Source organism: Meriones unguiculatus, chromosome 6, assembly GCF_030254825.1.
Source record: "Meriones unguiculatus strain TT.TT164.6M chromosome 6, Bangor_MerUng_6.1, whole genome shotgun sequence".
Classification (NCBI taxonomy): Eukaryota; Metazoa; Chordata; class Mammalia; order Rodentia; family Muridae; genus Meriones; species Meriones unguiculatus.
In genome coordinates, this window is record NC_083354.1 from 21242517 (window position 1) to 21270453 (window position 27937).

General features: G+C 48.1%; 1 protein-coding gene across 4 annotated transcripts in view; it reads left to right on the plus strand.

Moving 5' to 3' along the window:
• The window catches only part of Tln2 (talin 2), a 401812-nt gene that overhangs the window by 334763 nt on the left and 39112 nt on the right, over positions 1 to 27937 (plus strand). For all 4 annotated transcript variants that reach the window (XM_060384836.1, XM_021638296.2, XM_021638297.2 and 1 more), the window contains 9 exons: positions 5994 to 6140; positions 6779 to 6880; positions 9329 to 9448; positions 15145 to 15291; positions 19125 to 19291; positions 20058 to 20241; positions 24182 to 24307; positions 24511 to 24627; positions 27356 to 27541. In XM_060384836.1, coding sequence (XP_060240819.1) covers positions 5994 to 6140; positions 6779 to 6880; positions 9329 to 9448; positions 15145 to 15291; positions 19125 to 19291; positions 20058 to 20241; positions 24182 to 24307; positions 24511 to 24627; positions 27356 to 27541 — 1296 coding nt within the window. The remainder of the gene's footprint in view (positions 1 to 5993; positions 6141 to 6778; positions 6881 to 9328; positions 9449 to 15144; positions 15292 to 19124; positions 19292 to 20057; positions 20242 to 24181; positions 24308 to 24510; positions 24628 to 27355; positions 27542 to 27937) is intronic.

Genomic DNA, 27937 nt, shown 5'->3' on the forward strand with positions numbered 1-27937 from the left:
GCCTGCGAGGTGTTGACACCTAACTTGTTTGAAGAAACATTTGCTTTCGCTGAATGTTATCTCTGGTCATCTTATGGGTCGGTAATGTCATTTGCTTCCTTGTTTTCGTAGTGTTGGAGGGCCTCACATGTTAGGCACACATTGTTATCACCTCCCCAGCATAAGAGATACTAATTTAATTTAACACATACACACCCATCAGTTTGTTAGAGGGACATTTCTTCCGTGAGTTGCTTTTAAGAGCCAGACTGCAGTCTGCCATGGATAACCTGACCTTTGCTTAGAACTTAAGTAGAGGTACCACGGCCTGAAGAGATAGCTTAAAAGTGAGGAGTGCTTACTGTCTTGCAGAGGGCCTGGAACTGTTCCCAGCACACACATCAGGTAGCTCATGACACCTACGCTTCAGTGCCCTCTTCTGGCTCGCACATCCGTGGTATACGTGCATGCACTCAGGCAGACACATATACAAATAAATAACCAAACAACAACTTAGCAACAGCGTGGACGTATGTAGAATTGCACTGGGAAGGTGGTGTCTTCAGAAGATTGTAAGCGGTCTAGGTGATCTAGGATACACAGATCTTGAGCGCAGTGGACAAGAAGCTGGACCAAGATGTAATGATGCATCTGTTCTTTGCTCAGGAGTATGACCTTTATTTAAGTCATAGGACCTAGTGGGGGCCATTAAACAGGGAAATGTACCCCCTATTCTAGTTTCTTTCCGCTGTTACTTGGAGCCAAAGCAACTTACAGGAGCAAAGAGCTTCTTTGGCTTACACTGCCAGGTCAGTCCAGCACTGAGGGAAGTCAGGAGGGAGCTCAAGGCAGAAACTTAGCCTGTTCTGCGTTCCATCTTTCACATAGCTAGCAATTATTAAGAGTATTTGGATACTAAAAGAAGTAAGTATCAGCCAGGCACAACAATGCATGCCTACAGGCACTTGGGGAGGCGGAAGCAGGCGGATCTCTATGAGATTGAGGTCAGCCTGGTCTACAAAATGAATCCACAACAGCCAACACTACACAGAGAAACCCTGTCTCGAGGAAAAAAAAAAAAAAAGAACCAGCCACAACCCTCCAGGTGTTTAAGGACTTTTGGAAATAATAACGCTAGTTAGCAAAGACGTGGGCAAGGCCCAAAAGCACAGCTTTAGCTGTGATGGTCGGCAGGGGGAATCCAGCGATGGGGCCAAACCCTCTGCAGCACCTCCTCAGAGGAGCAGTCAGTTACCCTTCTCAGGCGGAGCTGGTTGTCTTGTCCCTGGGGCTTTTTTCTGCCGTGTGTTCCCACCCTCCGCATGGCGCTTTCCGTGCTAGCCGAATGGCAAGTAGGAGTGCTGTAGGTTTGAAGATGTTGGTGTACCTGCTTGAACGGTGAGTTCAAGGCTCCCTGAGGACCCTCACGGTTGAGCCTATTCACAGTCAGCACCCGACACTCCAAGGTGACGTTCCCTGTACGGAAGTAGCAGCTAGAGTTGTTTTCCTTCAGTGCAAGAGGTTCTCACATCAGATGGTGTGAATTGACAGGTGGTGACTGACAGCGAGACCTCTGCCCTGTCTCGATATTCAACCTTTGTTTTGTCTGGGAACTGTGACAGGCTTGCTCCTCAGGACATTTTAGTCATTAAGTTTGCTGCTGACTTTGCTCTCCTTTTACTTCTCTTCTCTTCTCTTCTCTTCTCTTCTCTTCTCTTCTCTTCTCTTCTCTTCTCTTCTCTTCTCTTCTCTCTCTCTCTCTCAGAAACATGAAATATAGCTCATACTAACCTGAAACTGCCCCCTTTGTCCAGGAATGGCCTCAAATTCACTCCTTCAGCCTCCGAGGGCCTGGGACAACGTGTTGGCTTCAGCCCATCAAGTTTACCGCTTTAGAACCTTGGCTAAGAGGCCACATAAGTAATCAACTTAGATATTATTATTTGGGGGAACATTGGTTAAGCTTTATTCGCTGTTGAGTTGGTGTTGTAATCTCCTTTTTAGAAGACACAAAGTTAAAATGCTGTTAAATGGGGTGGCAGGACAGCTTAGCTGGTTAAGGTAATTGCCACCACGCCCACTTATTGATCTCAGTTCCCAGAACCCACATGGTCGAAGGAGACCGCCAACTGCTTCAGTTGTCTTCTGACCTCACATGTGCTGTGGCATGCAGGCTCCCATTTACATGGCATTTGGGCTGCTCGTGCCTGGCAGGCAGGTAATCAATAAATCAAGATGGTACAGAGGCACATGCCTGTGGCCTCGCTCACAGCGCGCCTTCGGCCCCCATTCTCTGCTAGAGAATTGCCTTCAAGGCTGCTCTATGTGCCCCACCCCCCAGCCAAGCCACATCCTCATCCCCTGCCGAGAGCTCTAATTATCAGTTGCCTGTCCCCACCCCTAACGCTTGAGATTCACTCCTGCACTTCTCCCACTCTCTGTGCCCCTCTGATGTCTTTGCCTGCTGTCCTGGGCTTTGTAGTGAAAGTCCTGTCCGGAAGGAAAAGGCTCCTAGGTAGCCGTATGCAGACAAAGAACAAATGTGGTTTTCTCCTGTGTGAGGAGCAGAACTAAGGGAGTAACTCCAAACCCTAAAATAATGACCTCATTGTTGGCCTGCTTGCTTCGCTTCCCAGAGGGCTGCTGGTTGTTAAAGTGTGTTCTTACTGAGATCCTGCTATGTCTCTGGATATCTAAAGTTTGTGCTCGGCCAGCCCACAGTGTATGTATGGACTGGGGCCAGGCTGCCTAAATAAGTTGAAACTTGCTCCTGGGCTTCAGAGGAAAAGGCCACAGTGAGGAAGACATGCCTGGGGATGTCATAGAGGAGGTGAACACTCTAGAAATCTGTAAAACTCAACCATGAAGGGCATGGGCTGAGGAGATGGTTCAGTCAATAAAGTGCCACCCAAGAATGAAGACCTTAGTTCAGATGTTCAGCACCCACATAGAAAACTGGGCACTGCAGTGTGCAGGTAACCTCAGCGCTGGAGACACCAGACTGAGGACAGCAACCTCTGATCTCTACATGTGTGCATGTACACCTAAACATGCATTCACATACATGTGAGCGTGTACACACACACACACAGAGAAAGAGGAAGAGAGAGAATAAGAAGAATAAAAGAGCAAAGCTTCTAGAGAATTCATCAGGTAGTTTATTTCTCGACTATCCAAGAGCAAAGATGTTTATTGAGGGGCTCAAAGGTCATTCTGTGATTCACTGATGCCTTCCCTGAATTATGTTCTCATTCCCAAAGTTGTTAAGGTCAGACCTTTCTATGGCATCCTTGATGCTTGCCCCCAAGTTGCTGTATGCTGACAAGGTACGTTTGTCCACATGCCCTCAGTGGACCAATTAAAGAGAGAAGGAATAGGGAAAGCTAGAGAATCATTCATTCATTGAAGTCCTGAGGGGATCCAGTAACTCTCAAGTCCATCTTAGAACTTCAGATTTACCTAGAGGGCAAGAAGTATGCGTAGCTAAGCAATGAGGTCACAGTGTGGTCCTACCCATCATCACTGTCAAGGCTGCAGGCTCTCCTGCAAGGTGGCCTGACCAGTTTAGTTATCTAAGAGACAGCTTCCCTCTCTCACTGGCACCAAGATTCAGCCCTTCCTTCTCCCGACATGAGATCCCTGGGGAGAATTCCCACATTGTTTCAGCCAGAGGGAGGAGCACAAGTATCGCTCTTCAGAATAACCCCACTCCTGTTAAGGGTTTGCGCTCCAGAGACTCTTGAAGGCCGTGCATGAAAGCTGGTTTCTGATTGGCAGCTGTTCACCTCTCTCCTAAAGCATGTGTTTAACTTTAACGTATTTGTGTAGAACTGTGTCAGTAGTGTTTTCATTGTAGCTGCATTGCAGAAGAAAGCAGTCCTTCTGTTTGACCTTATGTAATAAGAGTCTGTGGTTTTAGAAGTTTCTCTAGAGACTTCTGTGCAAGGATACCACCTTTAAGACTTGTAGCAGAATAAAGCAGTATATACATTCTGTTTCAATCTGTGCCATGAAGTCAGCTATGAGCCTAAATCATGAGCTTGTTCACGTCTGTCCCGAAGGCACAATTCTGTGTGTCAGGACAGTGTTAACCCCAAAGATGGGAGGAGAAAGACCACCGACCCAAATTATGATGGCCAAATTAATCAATGCAAGTTATTAGTTAAAGCAGGTTGTTTCATTCCTGTAAATGGGCTGCCTCCCCCAAAGGTAGAGTTCGAGAGGTCAGCATTGGATATAAGGAAGACAAGGCTTTTATAGCTCAGGGGTAGGTGATTCCCAAATGGGGAATTTGGTGGGCAAAATAGGTGGAGCTGAAGTAGCACACATCATAGCAAGGAAGTTCTTCCTGAACCAAAGGCACGGTTGCAAGGTGAGCAAACAGTGCAGCTGTAACAACAGGCAGTCAGAACAGGCAGGCAGAGTTGGCGAGACAACCTTTTGGAACAAAGGTAGGGTAGCAAGATGGTTACAAACAACTTTTTGAAGCAAAGACATCATTGCCATTTCTGGCTCAGGCAATACAGAACCACTGGAGAATAAGGCTACAGGTGAGGCTTAGCAGTCCTTGAAAAACAGATATAATCATAAGCAGGAATGAAGCCAATTTGTCTTTACTGTAATATGGATTTTAACCCTAAGATGGAAGCAGTCCCGTTCTCCAAAAGGTGTCCCAGGGATGCACGTTTGACATCTTACCAGATACCAGATTTGAGGAACTCTTTTTGCATCCCAGGGCCTTTCAGTTCAGACAGGGCCTATGGCTCACGTTGCCTCTTCATGGAGTTCTTTGATTGAACTGGAAAAAAAAAAGCAAGGAGTTCCCCTCGTCTGTGTCCCACTCACTTCCTTTCCTTCATATCCACCAAAGTGAAGATGCAGTGTGTCAGGCCTCTGAGGAGGCTTACATCTTGATTTGGGCCAGGATAACCACGGCTGTTGCATGGGCAGATCCAGTGCTTGAGGACAGTGCAGTTCTGATGATGAAGTCACTGGCATTAGGTTACACTGCGCAGGGTAGGGCAGAGTTCCCGCTAGCTTGCCCTTCTTATGTGTAAGGCATCTGCACCTTTATGGCCTACGAGACTTTTAGAACATGGACTATTTACAGTCCTCCCATCGCACTGGGTAGTTAGTGGTAGAGCAAGAACGGGAACATAGCTTAAGTCTTTCCCTGACATCTTCCTGCCACACGAGGTATCTGCTAGGGAGCCTGAACCAGCATTGTTTCATATGCAGTCACCCATTCATTGTGAGTCGCTGTTCCCACCTTTGACATGAGCGCGTCTTCAGGATGCTGTCTGAGGAGCATGTGGGTGCTTGGATGTTCCCTTCAGGGCTTCGGCCCTTGGAGGACTTTCCTCATCCATTCTGCCAAGGTTGCAGCGATATAACTTACAACATAGCTCCAAAGCCTATTAGGCTCTCTGCAGATTTCTTTCTCCTGTGTGTACCTACATTTCCATAATCCAGTTTATTTATACAAAGAGAATAATACTGTGCTGGGCAGTGCTGAAGAGAATTGCATTTGTTATGAAAAACATTTTTCTTTGTATTCCTGCGATTTTATTATTTAATAAATGTGTCAATTTGTATGTTTAGGAACCTGTGGCACTCTCTCCCATCCTGAACATAGCAGCATATTAAGCTAATCTTGACAGTTTGGTATTGCATTTTTCTTTTCTCTTTTTATTGTAAAAAGGGATTGCTTTTGATCCTGCAGTTAAGTGTGTGTGTGACATCAGGGAGAGAAAACATTTCTAATACATTGTGTGGCTGTTTTTGGGATGGGGCTTCTCCTGGGACACACGTTTGTTTGCTCAATATACTGTTCAAGCTAGTCTTAAACAAGAGGGCCTCTTGCCTTAGCCTCCTGAGTGCTGGGACCATAGGCATCACCATCCCCAGCCTTGTCTTCTGATTTTTTTTGGGGGGGTTATTTTTAGCAGATCAAATGTTTCTTAAGAATGAACAATGTTTTATGCCACTTAAGACTTTTTTAATTCCCTTCTCAGGCCCAGCACACCCACGACGCCATCACTGAGGCTGCACAGCTGATGAAGGAAGCTGTGGATGATATTATGGTGACACTGAATGAAGCTGCCAGTGAAGTGGGGCTGGTGGGAGGCATGGTGGATGCCATTGCAGAGGCCATGAGCAAGGTAGGCTTAAGCTAGCTCCTAGAACCCTTCCAACCACATCTCCATCTCTCTCACATCCCGTCCCTACTTGCTCTTCTCCCAGAAACTGATTGTCAGTCAAGGCTGAGATTGGCAGGCCTTCTTTTCCTAAAGGCTATAGTTAATGAGCAAATGGTCTGTCATATATCCAACATATTATTTTTTTCTTCACTATTAATGCATCAGTTTTTGTAAGTCACTGTGCAATTCTTTCTAGTTTATATGTGGTTAAAAACAGACATTGTAGAAGTATTATTGGCTTCCTTGTTTATAAAATGAAAATAAATACTTAAAATTTAAGTCTTCTTCATAGGTCTGTGATGGGGAGCAAACTCCAGGAGGGATTAGGAAATGATTTCCAAGTGTTGGCCTTTGTAAAAGCTACTGTAGGATTGGGTAGTTTTCTAGAATGATCCTAGACTCTGGTCCTGACCTGCTCTATAGAAATCTCAATTGGGTGGAGCCTAGGAATCTCTAATGGGACTTTCAAAATCCCTCTGCTTTTGACATCTACTTAAATGCATGAACTCCTAAATAATGTGTATGAAAGGTCTCTGAGGGACTTTCTATATTTTCCTAAGTTTCTAGTTCCTATGACTTCTGGGTTCTCTTCTTCACAGCTGGATGAAGGCACACCTCCAGAACCAAAGGGAACATTTGTTGACTACCAGACAACTGTGGTTAAATACTCCAAAGCCATCGCCGTCACTGCTCAGGAAATGGTAAGAAGAAAAGGAGCCATACCACACACTGTGGGTTGCCCTTCTGTCCACCACCATCTGAGTCTTCTGGGATCTGTGTTGGAGAGAGCGGCCAGCCCATGGTGCTGGTTCCTCCCAGACACCAGCTCCTACCTCCTCTCTATGGTCCCTCTGGCTGCCTGTGGTCTAGAATCCCCAGCAAGAAGGAATTAAGGTTCCCTGAGATCTGGGCATGGACACAGGGAACAAAGGGAGGAGAGAACATTTGAGAAGGCAGGAAATGAGAAAAAAGATAGCATTAAAAAAAAAAATCCTGTTCATCTCTGAAAGGACTCGAGGTGTTTTAATTTTAATTTAATCTTAACTAATTAAAATCTAAATTTTAGATTTAAATTCTAGTATAGGAGAAGATATTTGGGAGTAAAATAGTAAAGGATAAAGCTGTCTGACAAAATCAAATTATAACTCTCAGGCAATCAGTCTGTTAGGAAAAATTAGTGTGGTTTATTTTTTCTTAATTTCTGACAGCAGAAGCTTGTCACTCTTGAAAGTAACTTTTTTTTTCCTACCGAAACGTTAGGCAAACAACATTGTCCCAGGTGAACCCTCATAAATGGCACTGGGAAGCAGTGTACACTCTCCTGACATTATAGAGTTACATGAAGGATGACAAATGAGAACTTCAGAGACTTAGTGCATGGAAAATGTTCCTCTCCACTTGGAGTGCCAAATGCTGCAGATTAGAGAGGATTGCCACATAAGCCTGAGGTGGCAACTGACATGGCCTTGCTGGAGTGGCCAAGGCACCTCTCTCACTGGCTCTGTCATATAGTTGTGTGTCCACTAGAGGTTGAGCTTGGACCACGAAGGCTCCCCTGCCTGCTCTACTTATACATGGGAACTCACTACCAGGCTCACTGTTTAACTAAACATGACCTGAGGGATGCAGGAATGGTCACAGTCACTTCTGAGTGTCCTGGCAAGCTGGAGATTACCCCAGGACCACCTTTTCCAGGGGACAGATCAAAGGCTCCGAACTGTGCAGTATGGCAATGGGAAGAGGCATTTTTGAGTGGCCTTAAAAAATTTCTGGAGAGTCTCATGGGCCAGGCTTTGATCCAGGCTGTCTCATCCCTTGGCACCCATGATTCCCAACAAGTCCACCCTCCAGTATATGACCGTCCCAAGGTGGCTAGCCTGGCACCTTAGGTTGGAGCTAGGCACCCCTCACCTAGTAGGTGAAGAGCCTTTGTGCTCCTGTTGACAGGGCATAAATAGCTCAGCTCAAGCTACAGCCTCATTGTCTTGGGATCCTTGGAACCCATTCTGGGACTTGAGGCCTGTAACATTGGGTCTTAAAAACACACCTTAGATGGGGTAGGTATCCCACTTCAGGAGATATGAAGCCATTTAAAGGGGCTCTTTTAAAGACCCTTAAGTTGGCCATGGTAGCACATGGTTGCAATTTCAGCCCCCAGGAGTTAGGAGAAGGGAGGTTAAGAGTTCCAGGTCATCCTGAGATTGAGGACAGCTTGAGCTACATGAGACCTTGTCTAAAGAAACAAAAGGAATAGCCCATTAAAATCAAGGTGTTAAAAGGCCACATCATGGCCCAAGAAGGTAGCTTAGTATTTAAAAATGCTTGTAGCCATGTCTAACGACAATGTATTCAGTCCCTGGAACCCACACCGTGGAAAGAATCAACCTCTGTAAGTTGCCGTCTGACCTACACACACACACACACACACACACACACACACACACAGTTATACCTACAAATAAAAATAAATTTTCGCTTTAAAAGAGTGAGAAAAGAGGACAGGAGTGAAATTCCTAGAGAAGAGGCAAAGACTGTCTTTTAGGTGACTTTTTTGTTTGTGGCAAAAAGGAAAAGTAAAGGATTAATAACCTTAAACTGAGGCATGCCCTTCTGAGGTGTGGGGCGGCTGGGCCATATGGAGGTGGTGGACCACCACGTTTCTGGCAATACCTTGTCATGCTTTGTCACAAATCCACCCAAGCCTGGGTCTCGTTCATGACTTCGTAGCAGCCCGATTCTGTTCCTCTCTTGCCTGGGTCCCCACAGAAGCCTGGACACACCATTCACAAGGCTCGTTCCCCAAACTGGTTCCTTGTGAGAATTCCTCTGGTGACTCCGTATCTCAGCTCCCTGAGATTGGCCCCAAGACCCGGCTCCATGCTGCATGGCCTTGCACGCTGAGCATGCACCCATCTGGCCTGTGCTGCAGTGCAGTCACAGCCCTGGACTGTCGTGTGCAGTGCAGCATGGCCTTCGCTTGGATTGTCCTCCCCAGGGCTCAGCCCTCATGCAGGGTCTGGCCTTCACCTTCCCCAGGGCCTAAAAGTGAATGAAACCCTTCGGCTTCCTGGGGTATTAACATGTGGTTCTGATGCTTCTCTTTGTGTATGTGTGTATGTATGTGTGTCTTGCTTGTTTTCTTTTTCCAGATGACTAAGTCGGTTACTAACCCGGAGGAGCTGGGCGGCCTGGCTTCACAAATGACCACTGACTATGGGCACCTGGCTCTCCAGGGCCAGATGGCAGCAGCCACCGCCGAACCAGAGGAGGTCTGCCACCTTAAGGGCCCTATCTTAAGAAGCAAACACATGGTGCCCATTCTTGGAGGTGGGAGAGGGGAGGGCCCTGTGGCCTAGTTCTGCAAGAACCCAGCCGGGAAGAGATTTCATTCCCATCACTGCGAAACTGATAGCCCAGATTCACTCAGATAGGTCCAAATTATGGCCAGAACTTAGACCTTTGCTGAGGCAAGCTGGCCAAAAGCTAGGGTGCCCTAGAGAGTAGGTTCTCAGATGGAACAGTTCTGTTTACAGTATTCGCAAGGCCCCTTGCAGTTGCCAATCACCCTCTTCAAATGCCCAAACTTGGGGCTGCCACCTTCCTGCCCCCCTTAGCACATCCCACCAGTCATGCTTATGTTTTCCAAACACTCCCCAAAATATTTTGAGACCCACATGTAAGAATTTCGTATTTCCTCTCTTGAAAAAAGCCTGCTTGCATGACACAAAGCCTAGTCTACAGGCTCAGGACCCACCTGGATTTCCTGGTCCTTGTCCGTTGAGGCTAGTGTAGACATGGCCTTGGCACATCTGGAACCTGTAAGAGTCTTTGAGTGGCAAGTTTGTCCGATGTCAGAGATCAGTCCTCTCTGGAAGCTGTGAGAAACGGGGGATAACGCAGCACAGCTGGGGACACAGAGGGCCTGGTGGCAGCTTTGTCAGTGTGAGTGCCTAGAAAGGTGTTCAGGGCCCAAGAAACCATGTGGCTCCTTAGAGAAAGAAAGCTCAGTCTGAGAGTCAGACTGATGGAGGGACTACAGGAACACGGATGACACAGGTAACCACCTTCTGTGAAAAGCAAGCTGTCTGCTGTTCCTGATGGTAACTTCATTATTTTCCTCAACATCTGGGGATGGGGAAGCCACAGGTTTCTAACTGGCCTCCTTGTTTTCCTGGAATGACAGCCACTGCCTCCACTTACCCAGTGCTGCTGATTTTGCTGGGCATAATCAGGACCAAGTATTGCCTAACAAAGGCATCTAGAAGCAACTGTGGAAACATTCCCAAAATGCATCACTTCCTAATGTGTGTTTTAACAACGCATGTGAGCAGACGTATCATATATATGTGCTAAGGTACATATATATCAAGCATGGAGTTTCTAACCATGCTTCAGTTTCTAACTGTGCCCCTGACTTCAGATTGCAGAGAGTCAGGTAGGCCTCAGCATGAATAATTGTGTTTGTAATAATTCTGTTAAGTCACAAGAAAAATACGGAATCTTGGTTCCCTTTACACAGCTCCCCCCTTTTCCCCTTTCTTTTTCTCCTCATCCTCTTCTTTCTACTCCTTATCCTCCTCCTTTCTTTTTTAATAGTCTCCATGTTTTAAGACTAGGCTGAAATTCTAGTCTGTAATTTTTCTAGACATGTAATTTATTGGCTCAACGTGTAATTTTGAATTTCATAAACAAGTAGAAGCCAACTTGTGTTACCATCAGGGAAGAAAGGAAGGAGTATTTGACTTTGAGTGGGGATTAAAAATGGAGACCATGATTGTTAGGGATGTTTGGACCCCTCTCCATGGAAAGCTTTGCTATGGGATCCACCCTCATCTAGATTTTGAGCACTGGCCTGCCTTTTCCATATGGGAAAAGTTCTGGTGAGCTGCCCACCCCAGTTCTGGAAGCAAGCAGAGCCTCACTGCAACACAGAATCGATGCTGGCACCAAGCCAGCAAGGAAAAGAATGCCTCACTAGCCACACAACACATCCCCTTGCACGCTGGTGCTGGGTCTGAGCCTCTGACCTTGTGAGTGAGGTTTGCTGTTTTCAGCAGGGCATCTTGAAATGTATTTTACAGTCCAGACACAGAGCAGAATGTCCCAGAGCCAAAAATGCCAGGGAAACTATAAGATTACTGGTGGCTTGTGAAGCAAAGTTCTCTCCGTGCATTTGCCAGACAGATGCTTGGGGGAAACTGAGAAGCATAAGAGGCCCCTGAAGCAATGTAGGTTTTTGGTGTTTTGTTTTAACATATCGAAATTGTGGAAGTTATTTGTTTACCCGAAAATGCTCCACATCCCAGCATGTGAAAATATTTACACATAGGGCAGGCTGGAAACCTTTGCTGCTGAGTCCTGCGGTGTGCCCCAACTGAGTCCACATTCTGGTCTTTTCCACAATTACAGGAAAAGCTGGACCTCCGTCCTCCAACATCAAACAGGATCTTTCTCTGTTTATTTTTCCACGGAAAACTCAAGGCTTTGTTAATAGCACTGTGGAAAGTCTTCAGAAGAGTGAAAGCCTTTCGGACAGCTTTGCAAGTTAATATTAGCTCCTTTCTGAGCACAGAGAAGACCAGGGAGATGGTCAGTCATGTTCAAACATGAGGACCTGAGTTTCAGATCCACAGCACCCAACTGCACGTGACTGCACAGGCCTCTAAGCCTGGTGCTGGGGAGGTAGAGACAGGAGGATCCTGGCACTCACTGGCCAGCAAGTGTCACCAAATCAGTGAGCTCCAGTGAGAAGCCCTGGCTCAAAGACTAGGGTAGAGAGAATTGAGGAAGACAACTGACATTGACCTGTGGCATCTACACATATATGTTCATATATGGCGGCGTGCACCAGCACACACACGTAGACAGAGAGGGGAGGGGCTGAAAATGGGGAGAAGGGAAGGAGGGCCGGAGGGAGATGGGGAGGGAGGGAAGGATTGAGATCCTAGGAGCTACAGTTCCAAAATGTAAGTCCTGGGGAAAAGATTTAGTGACTGTAGCTCTGTCTCTGGGGAAAATTATGTCACCACTTTATAAGCCAGGGAGAGCATTTGTTAAGTTCCTGGTCAGGAAATACAGCCTTCACCCCAGGTGGGATAGATGGACACTCTAACATTTTATTAAGAAAAAAAAAAAATTCCACCCCAAAACTAGCTGTGAAGAGAAGGTGGTTCCCGGGTCTGTTGTTTACAGATTGTTGTTTTCCTGTTACGTTTCCTAAGTTGACCCAACAAGCACCAATGTCACCCTTGTCTAACTTTCAGAAGCCTCCCCCATGCAAGTGACTCCTCACCCAGTTGCTTTTAAGGTCTGCAAAAGGTCATTTCTTTTCTTTCTCTATTTTTTTTTTCATAAGCGGTAAAGGGAAAATGATCCATTTTTCTTAGACCGCACTCCCCCTCTCCCCATTGTAATCAGATCTAAAACTTCACCAGGGCCTTTTTTTTTTTTTTTTATTTCCTCTAAGGCACAAAAGCAGATGGTTTTCTCCACAATATTTTTCTTTGAGTAAAAAGGGAACTGATGTTTTTTTCTTGAGGCTCAAGTAATCCTCTCCTAAAGTTGCCAATTTGAAACCCCAAGTTTTGTGTCTTTGAGCAGCATTTCTCTATAATAAACACTGGTCGTACATTCAATCCACCCTGTGGGTCTTGCAAAGTTGGGCCAGACTTTCTGAGAAGTTTAATGTTGCTTTGGGAATGGGGCAGTTGTTAGCCCTTATCAGCTGAAACATGATCTTAAAAGTTGTGTTCCCTTTCTAGAAAGCTCCTCCAGCCGTAAAAATTTCCAGTGAAACTGCCAGTAGACTGTGTTGATTTCGTGGTCCCCTTGTGTTTAAGTGTGCCATCGGCTCACGGTCACCTGGAAAGTAGTGCGAGTGATAAATGCCAAACCCAAGCCCAGATGCTGTGGCGGGCACTGTCCATTTATCCTCAACAAAGTATGTGAGACAAGGGTCATATGTTCTCCTTAATTCAGAGACAATCAAACTGAAGCTCAGAAAGCTTAATAAAATCCTGTTTCTGTTGAAACCACTTTTAGAAACTTAAGTTAGAGCGTTTTGTTGTGTTTTAAAATTCCTGTTGCCGCTTGTACTGCTTTCTTCTTCTCTGATGTCGCCAGCAGTCCCCTGTCACTTGGGGATCTGTGATCATCCTTCATTTAGCGCTTACTCTTGAATACTTGGCATTAAACTTTGTGGGAGCTTTTGAGGACCAAGTTGAGTTTGAAACTAATGTCACATCAAGGTGAAGACCTTGATGTCGTGCGTACGCCACTAACATATCTTGCAAAATAGGTTTTTCTGATAATCTCAGCACTCAGGAGGCTGAAGCAGGGAGATCAAGAGTTGCTGGCCAGCCTGGGTCATGTGGCATGACTCTGTCTCATTGAATGGCACCTTTCTCCCTCAGTGATATGTCCAGATGTGTGTACCGAGCTAGCATGCTGTAAAAGGCTGCTCTCCTATTGTGCATCAAAGAGAGGGTCAATAGGACAGCCTAAATGATGGGGAGCCTCTGCAGGACCCAGGGCACACACTAAAAGACACCCAGCGAGCAGAAACTCACTCACCTTTCTGCGTCTTATGAACATTCTGTTAAATGGGTTCCAGAGCCCTGTGTCCCTTTCCCTCCTAGAAGCAGTCTATATTTCTATAATAGGAAAGCAAACATTTGTAGTCCTTCCTGCTCTCCAGAGTCACTTGTCCCGAAGCTTTGACTAATAAGATAAAAGCAGGAGACAGTGTCCCATGGGCCAGAATCTCCCCAGAATTATTTACAGTATCTGAAACCTCTTGGTAAATATTCTTGATAGATGTTAGAAGCAGCAGCCCTGGCTTCTAGCTATTGTCAGTTCTTGGCAGTAACTCCAACTCATGCTTCATGTTTTTGCTTTCCTCTTTGTTGCTTTACCTGGCCTGTAAGGCAGTTCGTTTGTGGCTATATTTATCAAACTCAAAGCGAAACCTAGCGCAGAACAGAACCAGAGGAATGCATGCTTTGGGAGGGTAGGAGCGGGATTTAGTACAGCTTAAAGGAGACGAATGGTGGCCTGGCTGTAGTGAGGCTCACCTCACCTCTCTGGGGCAGACTTCCCCTTCTAATCGGTCACCCCAGCATCATTAGCAGAGCACGTGCCTGGGCTGGGGCTGGAGCTCTGTTGGTCGAGTGCTCCTCTAGTATATCTAAGACTCCTGGTTTCCATCCCTAGCACCACAAGAACTGGATATGTCATAGCACATGTCTTAGTCCCAGCAGTTGAGAGGTGAAGGCAGGAGGATCAAAAGTTCAAACTCATTCTCATTTACAGTCAGTTTGAGGCCAGCCTGAACTCTGTGAGATTCTTTTTTTTTTTTAATAAAGCAAATAAATAAAACAGGATACATGTCTGCTGAGCCTTTCGAGCTGAAATATAGAAGTCAAACCTTGCTCAGGGGACAGGAAGCCTGGGCTTGATGTGATTGCTGCCGCCAGGCAATACAGTTCAGGAAGGGGGGGGGGGGGTCTGTTTGGTAAATGTACCAGTTTTATAAAAATCCGACCACTTTAAAATATGCTCAGTACTAACGGTGTACATTGTGTATGTATAGAAGAGGAAATGTATAGAAGAGGCCTTGCATGCCGCAGGGACCCAGCAAGCTGAATGAATCCTACAACTACTCCAGAGGTCAGCCTGAAGAACATCCATTCCTATCAGATTCCTACCCAGATGAGCTGGACCCTCAGAAAAGATAAGCACACAGCAGGAAGGCATTGTGCTATCCCGTGGCCGTGGGCATTTTTACAGTCATTTTACAGGAAGACAAATCAACTAAATTCTGTACTTCACCAGACAAGGGTTCCAAATAGAAGTGGAATTTTCCTAGCTGGGCTCCCGGAGGGCACAAGAGAAATTTTCCACCTAGGGCAGGCCTCAATGACAGGGTCGCTCACACTCCTTCCCTCTCCTGGCTTTGCCTCTGTAGATCGGATTCCAGATTCGCACACGTGTGCAGGACCTGGGCCACGGCTGTATCTTCCTGGTGCAGAAGGCGGGAGCCCTCCAGGTGTGCCCCACAGACAGCTATACCAAGAGGGAGCTGATCGAGTGTGCCCGCTCCGTCACTGAGAAGGTAAGGGGGTACCCCCTGGGTAAGGTTGATGTAGTCATTGTGAGGAGCACTGACATTTAATGTGACCAGCTCTGGTGGGGACGAAACCAAAATTAATCCAGGTAATGTGGCTGCCTCCCTCAGCACCCAGGTCCTCCTGAATGAGGATGGTGTCACCAAGCCTTCTGTGACCTACAGGACCTGAGAAATTCAAAGCAAAACAGAGGCATACCCAAGAAAGTCAGGGACCCCCTTGCAGGTGGCCCTACCAAAGTCAGCATCGGGAGCCAGCCAGGGGAAGACTAGCACCACCCAGTAACAGTTGGTCTCCTGTCCTGGACAGTTTCTGAGTGCTATGAGCTAGGACAGAAAAAAAATCTTAAAAGCTAGACAGAGTGATACAAGCTGAAACCCCAGCAGAGGTAAGGCTGAAGCCTGATGAGCCAGCCTGGGCTATATAGTAAGACCCTGACTCCAAAGGCAAAAACAAACAAGCAAAAAGACTGAAATTTTGTTTGGTGTGTAACCTCTTCATCCATATACCATGAAGCAGAGTGGGCTCAGTGACTCTAGGCAGTCGCCTGATGGACCATGGAGGAGGAGAAACCTGCCCTGGTCTTCTGAGCCTCAGGGCTATTCAGAAAGATTGTCAGGGGTGTGGCCAGCCAGGCTTGAAGATCTTATCAATTATATTACCTTTCCAAGCCTCGGTTTCCTCGTCTATAAAATGAGCACACAGATTTATAATCTCTGACTTGCAGAATCAAGGCATGTAAAAGTGTGTGGTACTGTGCCAGGTACATAGTTAAGCAGATACAAGTCACTACCCTCTGCATGCTTTCCTAAAAATTCGTTCCTCCCATGACGCTTTCCTAGTTAACAAGGCCCCCTTTGGATCCGCCCCTCATGCCCAGTAGCTCTTTTATTCTGCCGCAGCGTGCGAGCCCCTGGCTTTGTCTCTATAGGAGCCCTTCCATAGCAGCTGCGGCAGCTGCGAGGAGTGCAGGCTGGAGCGCCCATGGCCTGAAGTTCCTCTTCACTTCTCTGTGCATAGAGCTCGGTTTTGTTCAGAAACTTGGCAACAAGGCCGGAGGGCTGGGAAGAGGAAACACTCAATGGGAAGCTGCTTACAGAGGCAGCTCTGTCAGACAGTCCCGGACAAAGCTGAGCCTCCATCTGGCTACCTCCCCCAGCCTACAGGACTGCCTGGCTTCTGGGCTCCACAGCAAGAATTAAATCTCTCAGCAGGAAGAAGGCACCTTTCCACCCTTCAGAGGCCTTGCCCAGTTCCCGCAGGGGCCTAGATGCATGCAGGGTCATTCTGAGCCGGCCTTGGTCTCACTGCCTCTCACAGCAGAGTGGCCTGTCATGGGATACATGGAGGTGGACAGAGGTGGGGAGGTGGCCAGGTTCTAGCCACTAGCATTTTGGCTGTTTCTTGCTTCAGGTCGCTCTTACCTATGCATCTTGTTGTTCCTACATATCTTGGGGTGTAACTGGAGTATCCCTCATCCATGAGCCCCTTGACCTTTGTGTCAGATTCAGTGGCTAGTAGATATCAGTAAATACCTATTGCCTATATACCTTCCACGATGGGTAGGACTGTTTCTGGGCTCTTAGTTCAAATGAGAATCTCTCTTACACACACACTCAGAGACATCTCATAACTTCCAGGCCTTTGTCACCATTCCTAAGTGTTCTTTCCAGAAACTGCCAACTTCATTTCTAGACCCGCTCTGTGGCGGTCTTGCCCATCTTTTCACGGTGAGACCTAGTGACAGTTAACGAAGGGTCAGACAAATGAGGAGGAGGAGGTGTCCTAGTTTCATTTTTTGCTGTGACAAAAGCACCCTGACAAAAAGCAACTTGGGGGAGAAGAGACTCAGAGTTGCGGTTTGCAGCCCGTTTGTGGGGGAATCCTAGCAGCGGGAACGTAGAACAGCTGGTTACGTCACACCCGTTGTGAGGAACAGAGACAAATGAATGCCCCACATGTTTGGTGCTCAGCTAGCTTCCTCTACTCTTACACAGTTCAGGTCCCCAAAACAGGGAATGGTGCCGCCCACAGTGGGCTCATCTCAGTTAACCTAGTCAAGGAAAAACCCGGAGCTGGAGAATTGGCTCAGTGGCAAAAGCACCAGTTACTCTTCCAGAGGACCTGAATTTGAGTCCCAGCTCCCTCATGGTGGCTCACAACTATAACTCCAGTCCCAGGGAATACAACTTCCAACATCCTCTTCTGGCCTCTTTGGGTACAAATAGCATAAAATTCAAAAGGAAGCAATCCCTCACAGTAGGCCCTCAAGCCGTGTGACGTAGATAGTCCCACACGGAGACTCTTCCTAGATGATTCTAGGTTGCGGCAAGTTAGCAGTTAAAATCAACCACCCCAGGAGAAGAAACGGTTCTTTGTGTGCTTCTCCTGGGGAAAATGGTCCCTGTGTCCATCCTGCCAAACCACACCCACAAGTCTGCTGAGACCTGAGGGGTACAAGAAAGAGCATCCCAAACTCTGTGGCTCTTATTCATGCTGCGACTCCTCTGCTTGCCCATCATGCTTCAAGAAGTGTATTCATCTTCTAGTCCCAGCACTGAGGAGGCAGGGACAGGCAGATCTCTGGGACTTATTAGCCAACTAGGCTAGCAGAACCTGTGAGCTTTCAGTGAGAGATCCTGCCCCACCCCATCCATCCCACCCTACCAACACCACTGGGGTTGGGAATGGGGAAGCAGTTTGGTGAGCAACTGAAGAATACCCAGGGGTTGACCCTGCTCCCTCCTCCCACCACACACACACACACACACACACACACACACACACACACACACACACACACACTGTGTACACAAGTGTATTTACAAAGTGTTTATGTGGGTCAGCCGTGTATACAGGCAGAGATTAAAGAGCCTTCAGCTGCCATGTGACTCACTGTTCTTACTCTGTAGGACAATGGGCTGTCTTGAGGACAGGAATGGCATGCTCAGAATCCTTTGGCAGAGTCACCTCTCTGCAAAGAGAATAGAGACATTTTAGAGGGAACCTGCATCCGTATCTCACAGGATGAACACATGCGTGCTGGAGGAAGAGAGCAGATGGAAGCACTGACCTGGAGTAGGAAGGCAAATGTGTGGGGACCTAAGTAGCTGGCAGACATGGAGAACGGTGGGCAGGTGGACACATGGCTTGATCGTGAAGAGGATGTGGGGCAGCCGGGCTCTGGTTGTGGAAAGCGTCTCTGGGAACAGGAAGGGATGAGTGTCGAAGCTGGCATCTGGGGCTTCTGATGTCCAATGTGCTGGGTGAAGCCCTTAGCCGACATGCTGACCCTCAGGACCGCGTTACGACTTAGGGGTGGGCGACCTGCAGAAGCCTCACTGTGATCCACCCCGAAAAGCGGCCTGTCCTGCATGGCCAGGTGAATGATGACTATTAGCAGTAGTTGTTCCTTTCAGACCTAACTGAAGGGACAGGAACTGCCACCCACATCTCAGGAACCTAAACCTGGCCCCTCAGTGTGGTGTCAGAGGTGTCACAGTGACTTGGTGAGTACTGCCCTCCAGGGACTGGTCAGACCCTGCCATCACCTTACTGGTCACTTTGCACAGGTTAGGTTTTAATTAACCGCTTTACATTCAAAGAAACTGAGGCTAGGTGATGTGAACTAGGCTGCCTATGGTCAGGTGGCCTATGACTGGCAAAGGGAATTCAGACACAGGCTCTTTGCTCTAACCTGATGCCATTAGCCTCTGAGCTGCATCAGCTCTAAGAGAGAGGACTCAGTGTTTCCAGCCGTGGTCCGTGAGTCTTTTGTCTCTCCCCCGGCTCCCCCTTACATCACTTTTCTGTCCTGCAGGTGTCCTTGGTGCTGTCCGCTCTCCAGGCTGGGAACAAGGGCACCCAGGCATGCATCACAGCGGCCACTGCTGTTTCTGGGATCATTGCCGACCTGGATACTACCATCATGTTTGCAACAGCTGGGACCCTGAATGCAGAGAACGGCGAGACCTTTGCAGATCACAGGTACTGGTGGAGATTTCAGGCAGGGTGGCCAAAACTGGTGGTCACGTCGGGCCACCCAGCCGGCAACTCGGAAATGTGGGTTATCCATTTGGATGTCAACAAGATTCTCTGTGGGGAATGTGAACCACTGGGTCAGAAAAAGCCCCTTAGACAGGTTAGAAACAGCCTTCCCTGTCACAGGCTAGCTTTCTCATATCAGGGAGTTGCCCCTCTGACTGCCCACAGACCCAGCAGGACCAGGAGAGGCAGGGGCAGGCATATTTAGCTGTCACTTCCCCAAGCCTGCTACCTCCCTGGAGCCTTCATTAAACATACAGATGTTGGTGGCTCTGTATATTTACGACTGAGGACCCTTACATCCTCATCACGTGTCCAGCCCCCAAGGGCTGTGATAGAATGAAGATTCTCTGTGCTCTGCTGTCTGTTCTCGAGCCTGGCTCTATGGCTCTGATTCTCAGGCAAGATGTACAAGCTATCTCTTACAGCCCAGTGTGACTAAGAGATCATGGGCCATAGGACGACGCTGAGCTCCCGTCCATATCCAGTGCTCAGCCCTTCTCTGGAATTGCCCTCCCCGGCTGTTTGAGTCTCCAACCTCATATGCACGGAAGACTCCCCCTCCCATTGAGAGGGGGGTAGGTCACTCTGGCCTCTCTTCCCAAAGCCCCCCACCCCCATCCCCCTGAAGGAATTTCCTTCCTTCCCAACTGCAAGTGAGTAAGTTTGTTCTGTTTCTCCTGTCTCTCTGGCCACCCTGCTTTCTAAGGGAGAACATTCTGAAGACAGCCAAGGCCTTGGTGGAAGACACGAAGCTGCTTGTGTCAGGAGCGGCATCCACTCCAGAGAAGCTGGCCCAGGCAGCTCAGTCCTCTGCAGCCACCATCACCCAGCTTGCTGAGGTGGTCAAGCTAGGGGCTGCCAGCCTGGGCTCCAATGACCCTGAGACCCAGGTATGGATGGGGCCTGGGCACTGACTTTTCTCTTTTCCTATACATGCTACTCCAGGTTTCAGAATGGGGTATAAGGAAGTAACCTTTGAAGTAACATCTGTGTATTGTTGTTTGAGGAAGCAGATAGGAATCGGTTGACAGAGACATGGACTGTGGTGATGGTTCAAGGGACAAACCCATGGAGTTGCAGGGGACCTAGAAGAATAAGTCAGCCAGGCCCGGTGAACAGTTGGCTGTAGACGATGTTGGTGGCATGAAGGAGGGGACCAGTGACAAGGGTCCCATGTCCAGGCTGAAAGAGTGTGTGGTTTCATGAAACAAAAGAGCAAAGTATTAGGGGGATCAAGGAGGCAGGGGTGCTCTGAAGCAGAGAGAGGAACTGGAAGGGTGGGTGGGCAGACACTGTGCCCTGTGACTTCTGCTCAAAAGGTCCACCTGAGCCTTACTGCCCTCTCCAGATGAGAGTCAGTGCAGTTTTTCATGTTGGGGGCAGCACCTGGCACACGCCAGATATCCAGCAGGTTGATGTTCCCGGCTCTTGTGCTCAGGGCCTCCTGAGTCCTCAGGGGAACACCGTGCACTCCTCCACACTGTGTTCCCAGGACAGAACAGTCAATGCCTTCATTGCCACTGCCTGCCCTGGGTCAGCAAGCTACTCTCCTGGGCCCAAGCTAGATAACACTTGCCCTTCAGGTCCCTGGAAGACAGCAGTGACTGTAATTAACTCAGCCTCGATCCTTGTTCCCGTGTGCCCTGCTCCTTCAGTTCCCACTGTCCTCAAGACAATGGAGCCCCGTGAGGAACCCTTCTTGGGGTTTTCTATCCCCTAGCTTGCTTTCCTCTGACAGCACTGGAGTTCAGATGAGCTGTTTGCACAGGGTGCAGGAACCTGAGGTGGTGGTCCCACCCTGAGGGGAAGGAAGGAAAGGCGGGAATCCCTGCCACTGAAGTTGGAAGCTCAGCCACCCTTGCTCTTCTCACCAAGCTGATTTTGAAGAGAAGGAGTGTGGATCTTCTCACATAGAGAAAAACATTGAGTTGCTGTGGGATTTTTTTTTTTCTCTTGAAAACATTTTATTTTAACAAGTTGGATTAGGCACAGAATGTAGAAGATCACAAAGTGAGTGCCTGCAGTCATCTTCAGTGATGCCTGGCGTTTCCTTCTGCTTCCCCTTCCGAGCAAGCTCCTCCCCCAGCTCTTATTTGTATTTGTTGGGGTGAGAGCACTTAGCCAGCCGTCTGCCTCTGCTGCCCTTTAACTGCCCTGCAGTGGTCCCTGAGTTCAGCAGTGGTCTGGAGGTTTCCAGAGCTTATTCACCCTGCTTAGCTGACCCCCACCCCCAGTCCCCGAGCCCAGCTGCTCTTCCTGGGTTATCTTGCTCTTGCTGGTTGTTCTGAGTCATGGCTGTTTCTCCTTCTATGACTGACTCCCTCCCTTCGCCTGGGCTCCTGGAGGTCTGTGCATGTTGTTGCGTAGTGCAGAGTTCGCTTTTTAAAAGCCAGTTAAATTTCCGCTGTGTGCACCCCAGTCTTCCGTAGCTAACCATGTGTCGGCAGGCATGTGCATGGCACTCCTGCCGACTGTAGTGGATGATGTTGCAGTGAGCTGGGGAGCGCTGACCTGCTGCTTACATGCTTTTGAGTAAATACCCAGGAGAAGGCCTGCCAGAAGGTTCTATTCTGAAAGTGTGGGAACAGCCTTCCTGAAAGGTGTGAGGTGGTATCTCCTGGTGGCTCTGACCCGAGTTTATCTAAGCTTTGTTGACATCGAGCTTATCTTCATAGAGCCATTGGCTATTTGTATGTCATTTTTGAGAAATGTCTGTTTGGATAGTCTTCCTATTTTTTTTAAATAGTTATTTTTTTTCCAGCTATTGATGTATGGGTGTCAATGAGAGAGCCACCCTGACCGGATGGCTACTGGACACAGACTAACGTGCAGAGAGGACATTTTTCTGAGTGGATTTTTAAACTGATTTCATTTAAATAATTAAAAGTGAATCTTTCAAAACAGAGGTAGCTGCTTTTAAGTATGTGTGGGTGGTGCATGAAGGCACATGGGTATGTGCCCGTGAGCACAGGTACCCGAGGAGGCCGGAGGCAGCCAAACCCCTGCAACCTGAGCTAGAGGCTATTGTGACTGCTTGATGGAGGATCTGGGGAATCAGACTTGGGTCCTTGGGTCCTCCAAGAGAGCAACAAGTGTTTTTAGCTGCTGAGCCATCTCCAGTCCCTTGAAGCAGCAACTTCTAAAATTTGGGACTAGTGAGATGGCTCAGCAGGTAAAACAGCTCCTTCAGGCCTGGCAACCTGAGTTCTGCTCCCAGAACCTACACAAAGATGGGAGAAGAAGCCAACTCTGCCACGTTGTACTCTGACTTCCATCCCTGCATAGTGGCACACACAATAATAATAATAAATTAAAAATTTAAATACACAAGTACTTTTTAAAATCTGCTCAGAAAACAGTGTCCCCTCTGCATGTCAGTCACCTGTCTAGCAACCAGGATGAGGCGGGACTTCCTGGATGCCCGTGTGAGCAACAGCCCTGACTTGCCGTGCCTCTCTCTCCTGCTATACCTCTTCACTGTTGTAGGCTCAGGAGAGAGCCAGGCCTTCACAAGCCCCAGCCTATGGGTGCAGGAGGTTGGCTGGGGTCCCTCAGCCCTGTGCGTGAGATGATACAGCAGAGGGTGTGGAAGATAGCAGAAGGCTGCAAAGTCACAATCTTTCTGCTGTCTGGAGCTCTGGAGTCTCTAAAAGGCTTTTATGTTCATTATCCCGGCTGGTCCCCGTGGTGACTGGATACGGTGGAAAAATCTAGCACTGCTAATTCTGCTTGTAGATGAGCCAACCCAAGAGTGTGGAGGTTAAGGCTGGGGTACTTAGCATCACACTGACCAGAGTCCATCCCACACCCAGCACTCCTGGCTGTAGCCCAGTGACCCAGTTCATGTCAGTTCTCCCTTCAGATTCCAACTCCAGCATTCGAGTAGAGATAGCATCCTATCCAGGATGGAACGGCCACCTGTGTCTTCATTTATTCCTCAAGATTCACTGGGTGCCCGAACATGCTCTGAGAATGAAACAAAATATGAAAACAAAATGAGGCCTGTTCTAGCCTCACCAGGTCACAGGAGGAGATCAGTTGTAGATAAGTGAATAAATTAAATGGTGCCATGGACTGATACTTCCATAGGATAAAGCGGGGCCATCTGACCGTGGTTTGGTGTCCAGGAGTTAGGCCCTTTGCGAGGGTAGTCAAGATAAGTCTTTTGGTGCATACATTCAAGCTGAACCCAGACGATGGGAAGAGCCAGGTTCCAGGTCAAGGAGATCAGGAGTGGAGACCTTAAGCAGAGAGTAGGTGAGACTTCCCAGTAGATAGACCCATGTGTCTAAACAGGTCGTGTAGGGCAGAGAATCACAGGAACCAAAGCTACAGAGGCAGGCAGAGTGCCGTGGAGGCCTTACTGCTAGACATGAAGTTGACATTCTGTTATCTGTGCTCAGGGGTGAGTGACGGCGCCTATTGTGTCTGCGTCAGCAGCCTCCACCCAGTCAGAGGCGGCTTGTGGGCAGACTGGCAGGGAGGAGGCTGTGTATTCAGATCCCAGCCTCAGCGTCAGCAACAGCATCAGCCTCCACTTCAGTGTCGTGCTATGCATTTAGCTCTCAGCCTCAGCCTTAGTTTGAGTCTCAGCAGCGGGAGTGGGACCAGACTCTCTACTGGCTCTATCACCATCATCATTAGCAGCAGCAGCGTGATCGGCCTCCCTGAGCCACAGAATCTCCAAGGGTGGCTTCCTGGGTGGTGTTGTCATGGTGAAGGATATAAAGCTGCTGATGCAGAGACTCCTCCTTCCCTCATCCCTGCACCCTAGCAGAAGTCAGCAGTGAAGGTCATCCTCCTCTGCTCACCAGATTCCTGTTCTTTCAGGTGGTACTGATAAATGCCATCAAAGACGTGGCCAAGGCCCTTTCTGATCTCATTGGTGCTACCAAGGGAGCTGCCAGCAAGCCAGCTGATGACCCCTCCATGTACCTGCTCAAAGGGGCCGCCAAGGTAGAGTGAGTCTCCAGCTGGGGCTGAGCAAGCGGGGAGATGAGGATGAGGGACTCATATGCCAGGCTATTGGGAAGATGAACATCTCAGCTGCTTCCTTGTGGGAAGGAAGGAGACATCCTTTATGCCATTTGGTCTGGAATTGGAAGGGTCAGAAACTGCACCTCAGATAGCATACTCTGTGCTTGTCTCCTCCCGCGCAGGTGATGGTGACCAATGTCACCTCCCTTCTTAAGACTGTGAAGGCCGTGGAAGATGAGGCCACCCGGGGCACAAGGGCACTTGAGGCCACCATCGAGTACATAAAACAGGAGCTGACGGTGAGTACCCAGCAGCTGCCACCCTCAACTAGCTGCCACTGTCCAAATCACTGCCCTGTGAGCTTCTCTGTACTTTTTAACGTAAAGGGTTTTTACCTAGAAGCCCTGGATTGGGGAGGCTTACTCATCTTCTGCCTTCTGGTAGCATTTGTAGTTGCTTACCTATATGACACAGAGTGTGGCTAGGGTCTGTTGGGACAGTTTGTTTGTGAATCAAGGGTTCGTGTAGTCCAGGATGGCCTCAAACTTACATGTAGCTGAGGATAGCCTTGAACTTCTGATCCTAAATGCTGTCTAAGTTGGTGGTGTGTACCACCATGCCGGGTTTTATGGAGGTGCTGTGGACTGAATCCAGCGCTTGATGCATGCTAGGTGAACACTCTACCAACTGGTCTATATCTCTGGCTGGGGTGTAGCCCCACATCCCTAGGATTGATATGTATCACTTAGGACAATCTAGGCCTCATTCTGTCAAAATGACAGCATGACACTGGAGCATTACAGATATCTGGCCAAGAGAAAAGTCAGAATGCCGCTTTGCACAAGCCTTGTGTTTAGGTTATGGTGACCATATGCATTCTTTCTTGTCATGTTGCTGTTGGCGACAGCCCACATGTGGAGTGGCAGTTCGAGGTTCACTGTTGGGGAAGGGCCTAGGTGCCTTCAAGTGAGATATTCTTCAGCACCCTGCTCCTCTGAGGCATCTCACATTAGAGACACTAGCTCTGTTCATTCTTGCTTTGTTCCAGCCCTGTAGCGTTCCTGGCACCTGAAAGTAGAGATATTCTGTTTCCTCTGTGCTTAGTACAGCTGTGTATCAACTCCTCCTAATCCCCACAAATAGACATGCACAGGAAATGAAGTTTTATTCTTTGTAGTGTGATCACAGAGGTACTTCTTAGGGGATACGCAAGCACTTGGGGGAGTCTGCTTCTGCTGCAGAGTCATCTGCAAAGGCAGCACGAGGGACAGCACCGGAAGTGAGTAACTCTTCTGGTGTTAGGAGGAGCCTTGGCTTCTTTTGCCTTGAATGGAGCCCAGCTTAGGACATGCAGTTAGTTCATGGTTTTAAAGGAGAAACTAAAGAATATATAAACAAGTCAAAGGCAGGTGATTCTGTAAGGCACTGTATGGATGCCATGGGATGGGCGTGTCTGGATACAGATTCAGACAGCGGTAGATGCCCTGTGGTAGCAATGGAAGGGGAGATTTGGAATTTATACTGTCCTGGGACATTACAGATACTTGGTCATTGTGAGTAGCTTAGAACTCATCCAAATTGTTTAAGTTGAAAGGATAGGGAGATGGCTCAGCAGTTAAAACACTTGAGTACATGCATGAGGATAGGAGTTTAGATCCCCAGAGACACACAGAAAGACCAGCATGGTGGCTCACAATTCCACAATTCCAGTCTTGAGGGGTGGATACAGGGCATCCCAGAGCAAGCAAACTAACAAGACCAGCCATATTAGTGAGCTCTGGGTTTGCCTGAGAGACCCTGCCTCAGTGAATAAAGTGAGGAGTAAGATGATTCCTGACATCAGCCTCAGGCATATACATGCACTTGTGTGCACACATCACACATGTTGTACACAAACATGCATGCTGCCCCCACTCACATGTGAAAATGGAAAATTAGTAAAAAAAAAAAAAAGTAAATTAATCCCCACAGAGTGTTTTCCACAGAGCCTCTTCATGAAAAGCACAGTAGTTTGGAAGACTCTGTATAGCCATCATCCTACTGTAGTACTGGACAAGGGACTTACAGTCCTGAGATACTTAACTGTCACTGCTGTTTCTTAGTGAGCAGTGGTACAGCAAGAATGCTATGGGGGTCCCCTTCTTACCCAGGGGAGTCTCCCGTGCTGATAAGTGATTATTTAGGTCTGAAACGGCCAGCCCCTCCTGTGCAGGGACAGATACAAGTGCGGCATACAGTCACAGGGCTAGTCCTTCAGAGTAAAGAGGCAGGACCAGGTGGATGTGAAGAGGAAGCAGCTTGCCTTGATTAACATGAATTCCCTGACGCTTCTGTAAATGTGAGTGTGTGTGTGTGTTTAAATCAGAGTCACTGACTTGAACACCTCTGCATAACCGGTAGCTATGTTTGTAAGACAGGCTAAGAACCGTAGGACCGAATGCTTTACTTTCCCCACACCTGCGTTTGTGGAAAGTGAGTAGGAGGTCTCCTAAAGTGATGTCTTCAAGTTAGGCCTGCCCTGGAGCCCACATCAGGACTGAAGAAGACAGTATAGAAACACCAGCTGGTAGGGTTCGCAGATGGAGAAGTTAGCACTTTGTAAGCCTCTTTCTATCTAGGCGGTGGTGGTGCAAGCTTTAATCCCAGTGCTTGGGAGGCAGAAGCAGGCGGATCTCTGAGTTTGAGGCCAGTCTGTTGTACAGAGTAAGTTTCAGGGCAGCCAGGCTATACAGAGAAACCCTGTCTCAAAGAAAGAAGAAGAAAAAAAAGAACAAAAGAACAAACAAGCAAGCAAATAAACAAAAACCCTCCTCCTTGCCATCTTGTTTCCATGGAAGTCAAATGTCAGTGTAAGAGGCCTGTCCATACTAGGATCTTGAAAGCAAGACCCACTTTACTGCCCTCAAATTAGATCTCTTCTGACTGCTAGCTTGGTACCCAGACACAAACTGCAGCCAGATTGGAAAAGAGTAAGTTATTCTTGTTCTTCCTTTTTGATTTTACTCCTTTTCTGTCTCTGACTTCAAGGTGTTCCAGTCAAAAGACATACCTGAGAAGACATCCTCACCTGAAGAATCAATAAGAATGACGAAAGGCATCACCATGGCAACAGCCAAAGCCGTGGCAGCTGGGAACTCCTGTAGACAGGAGGATGTGATTGCAACCGCCAATCTGAGCAGGAAGGCTGTCTCAGATATGCTGACAGCATGCAAGGTAAAGACCTGGGCATTGTTGTGGAAGATAGATAGATAGATAGATAGATAGATAGATAGATAGATAGATAGTTACTTTTCTGTTAAAAATGACTCGTTCAATATCCTGGAGAAGGAGGTAAGCTGGACTATGAGCAGGGAGCAGCTTCACACCTTAAACTTTACAGTAGACAGACATGCAGAGAGCACAGTTTACAGCAGCCTGGGGAAAAGATTCCCTCCAAACAAGGAAGGAAGGGTTTGCTGTGGCTCACGGTTCAAAGGTGCAGTCATGGCAGCGGGAGCATAAGCCGGCTGGCCACACAGTGCTCTGCAGTCAGGAAGCAGAGAGAGGGATGCTGGTGCTCAGTTCACTTTCTCTCCTCGACTTAGCCCAACAGCCCAGCCCAGGAAACAC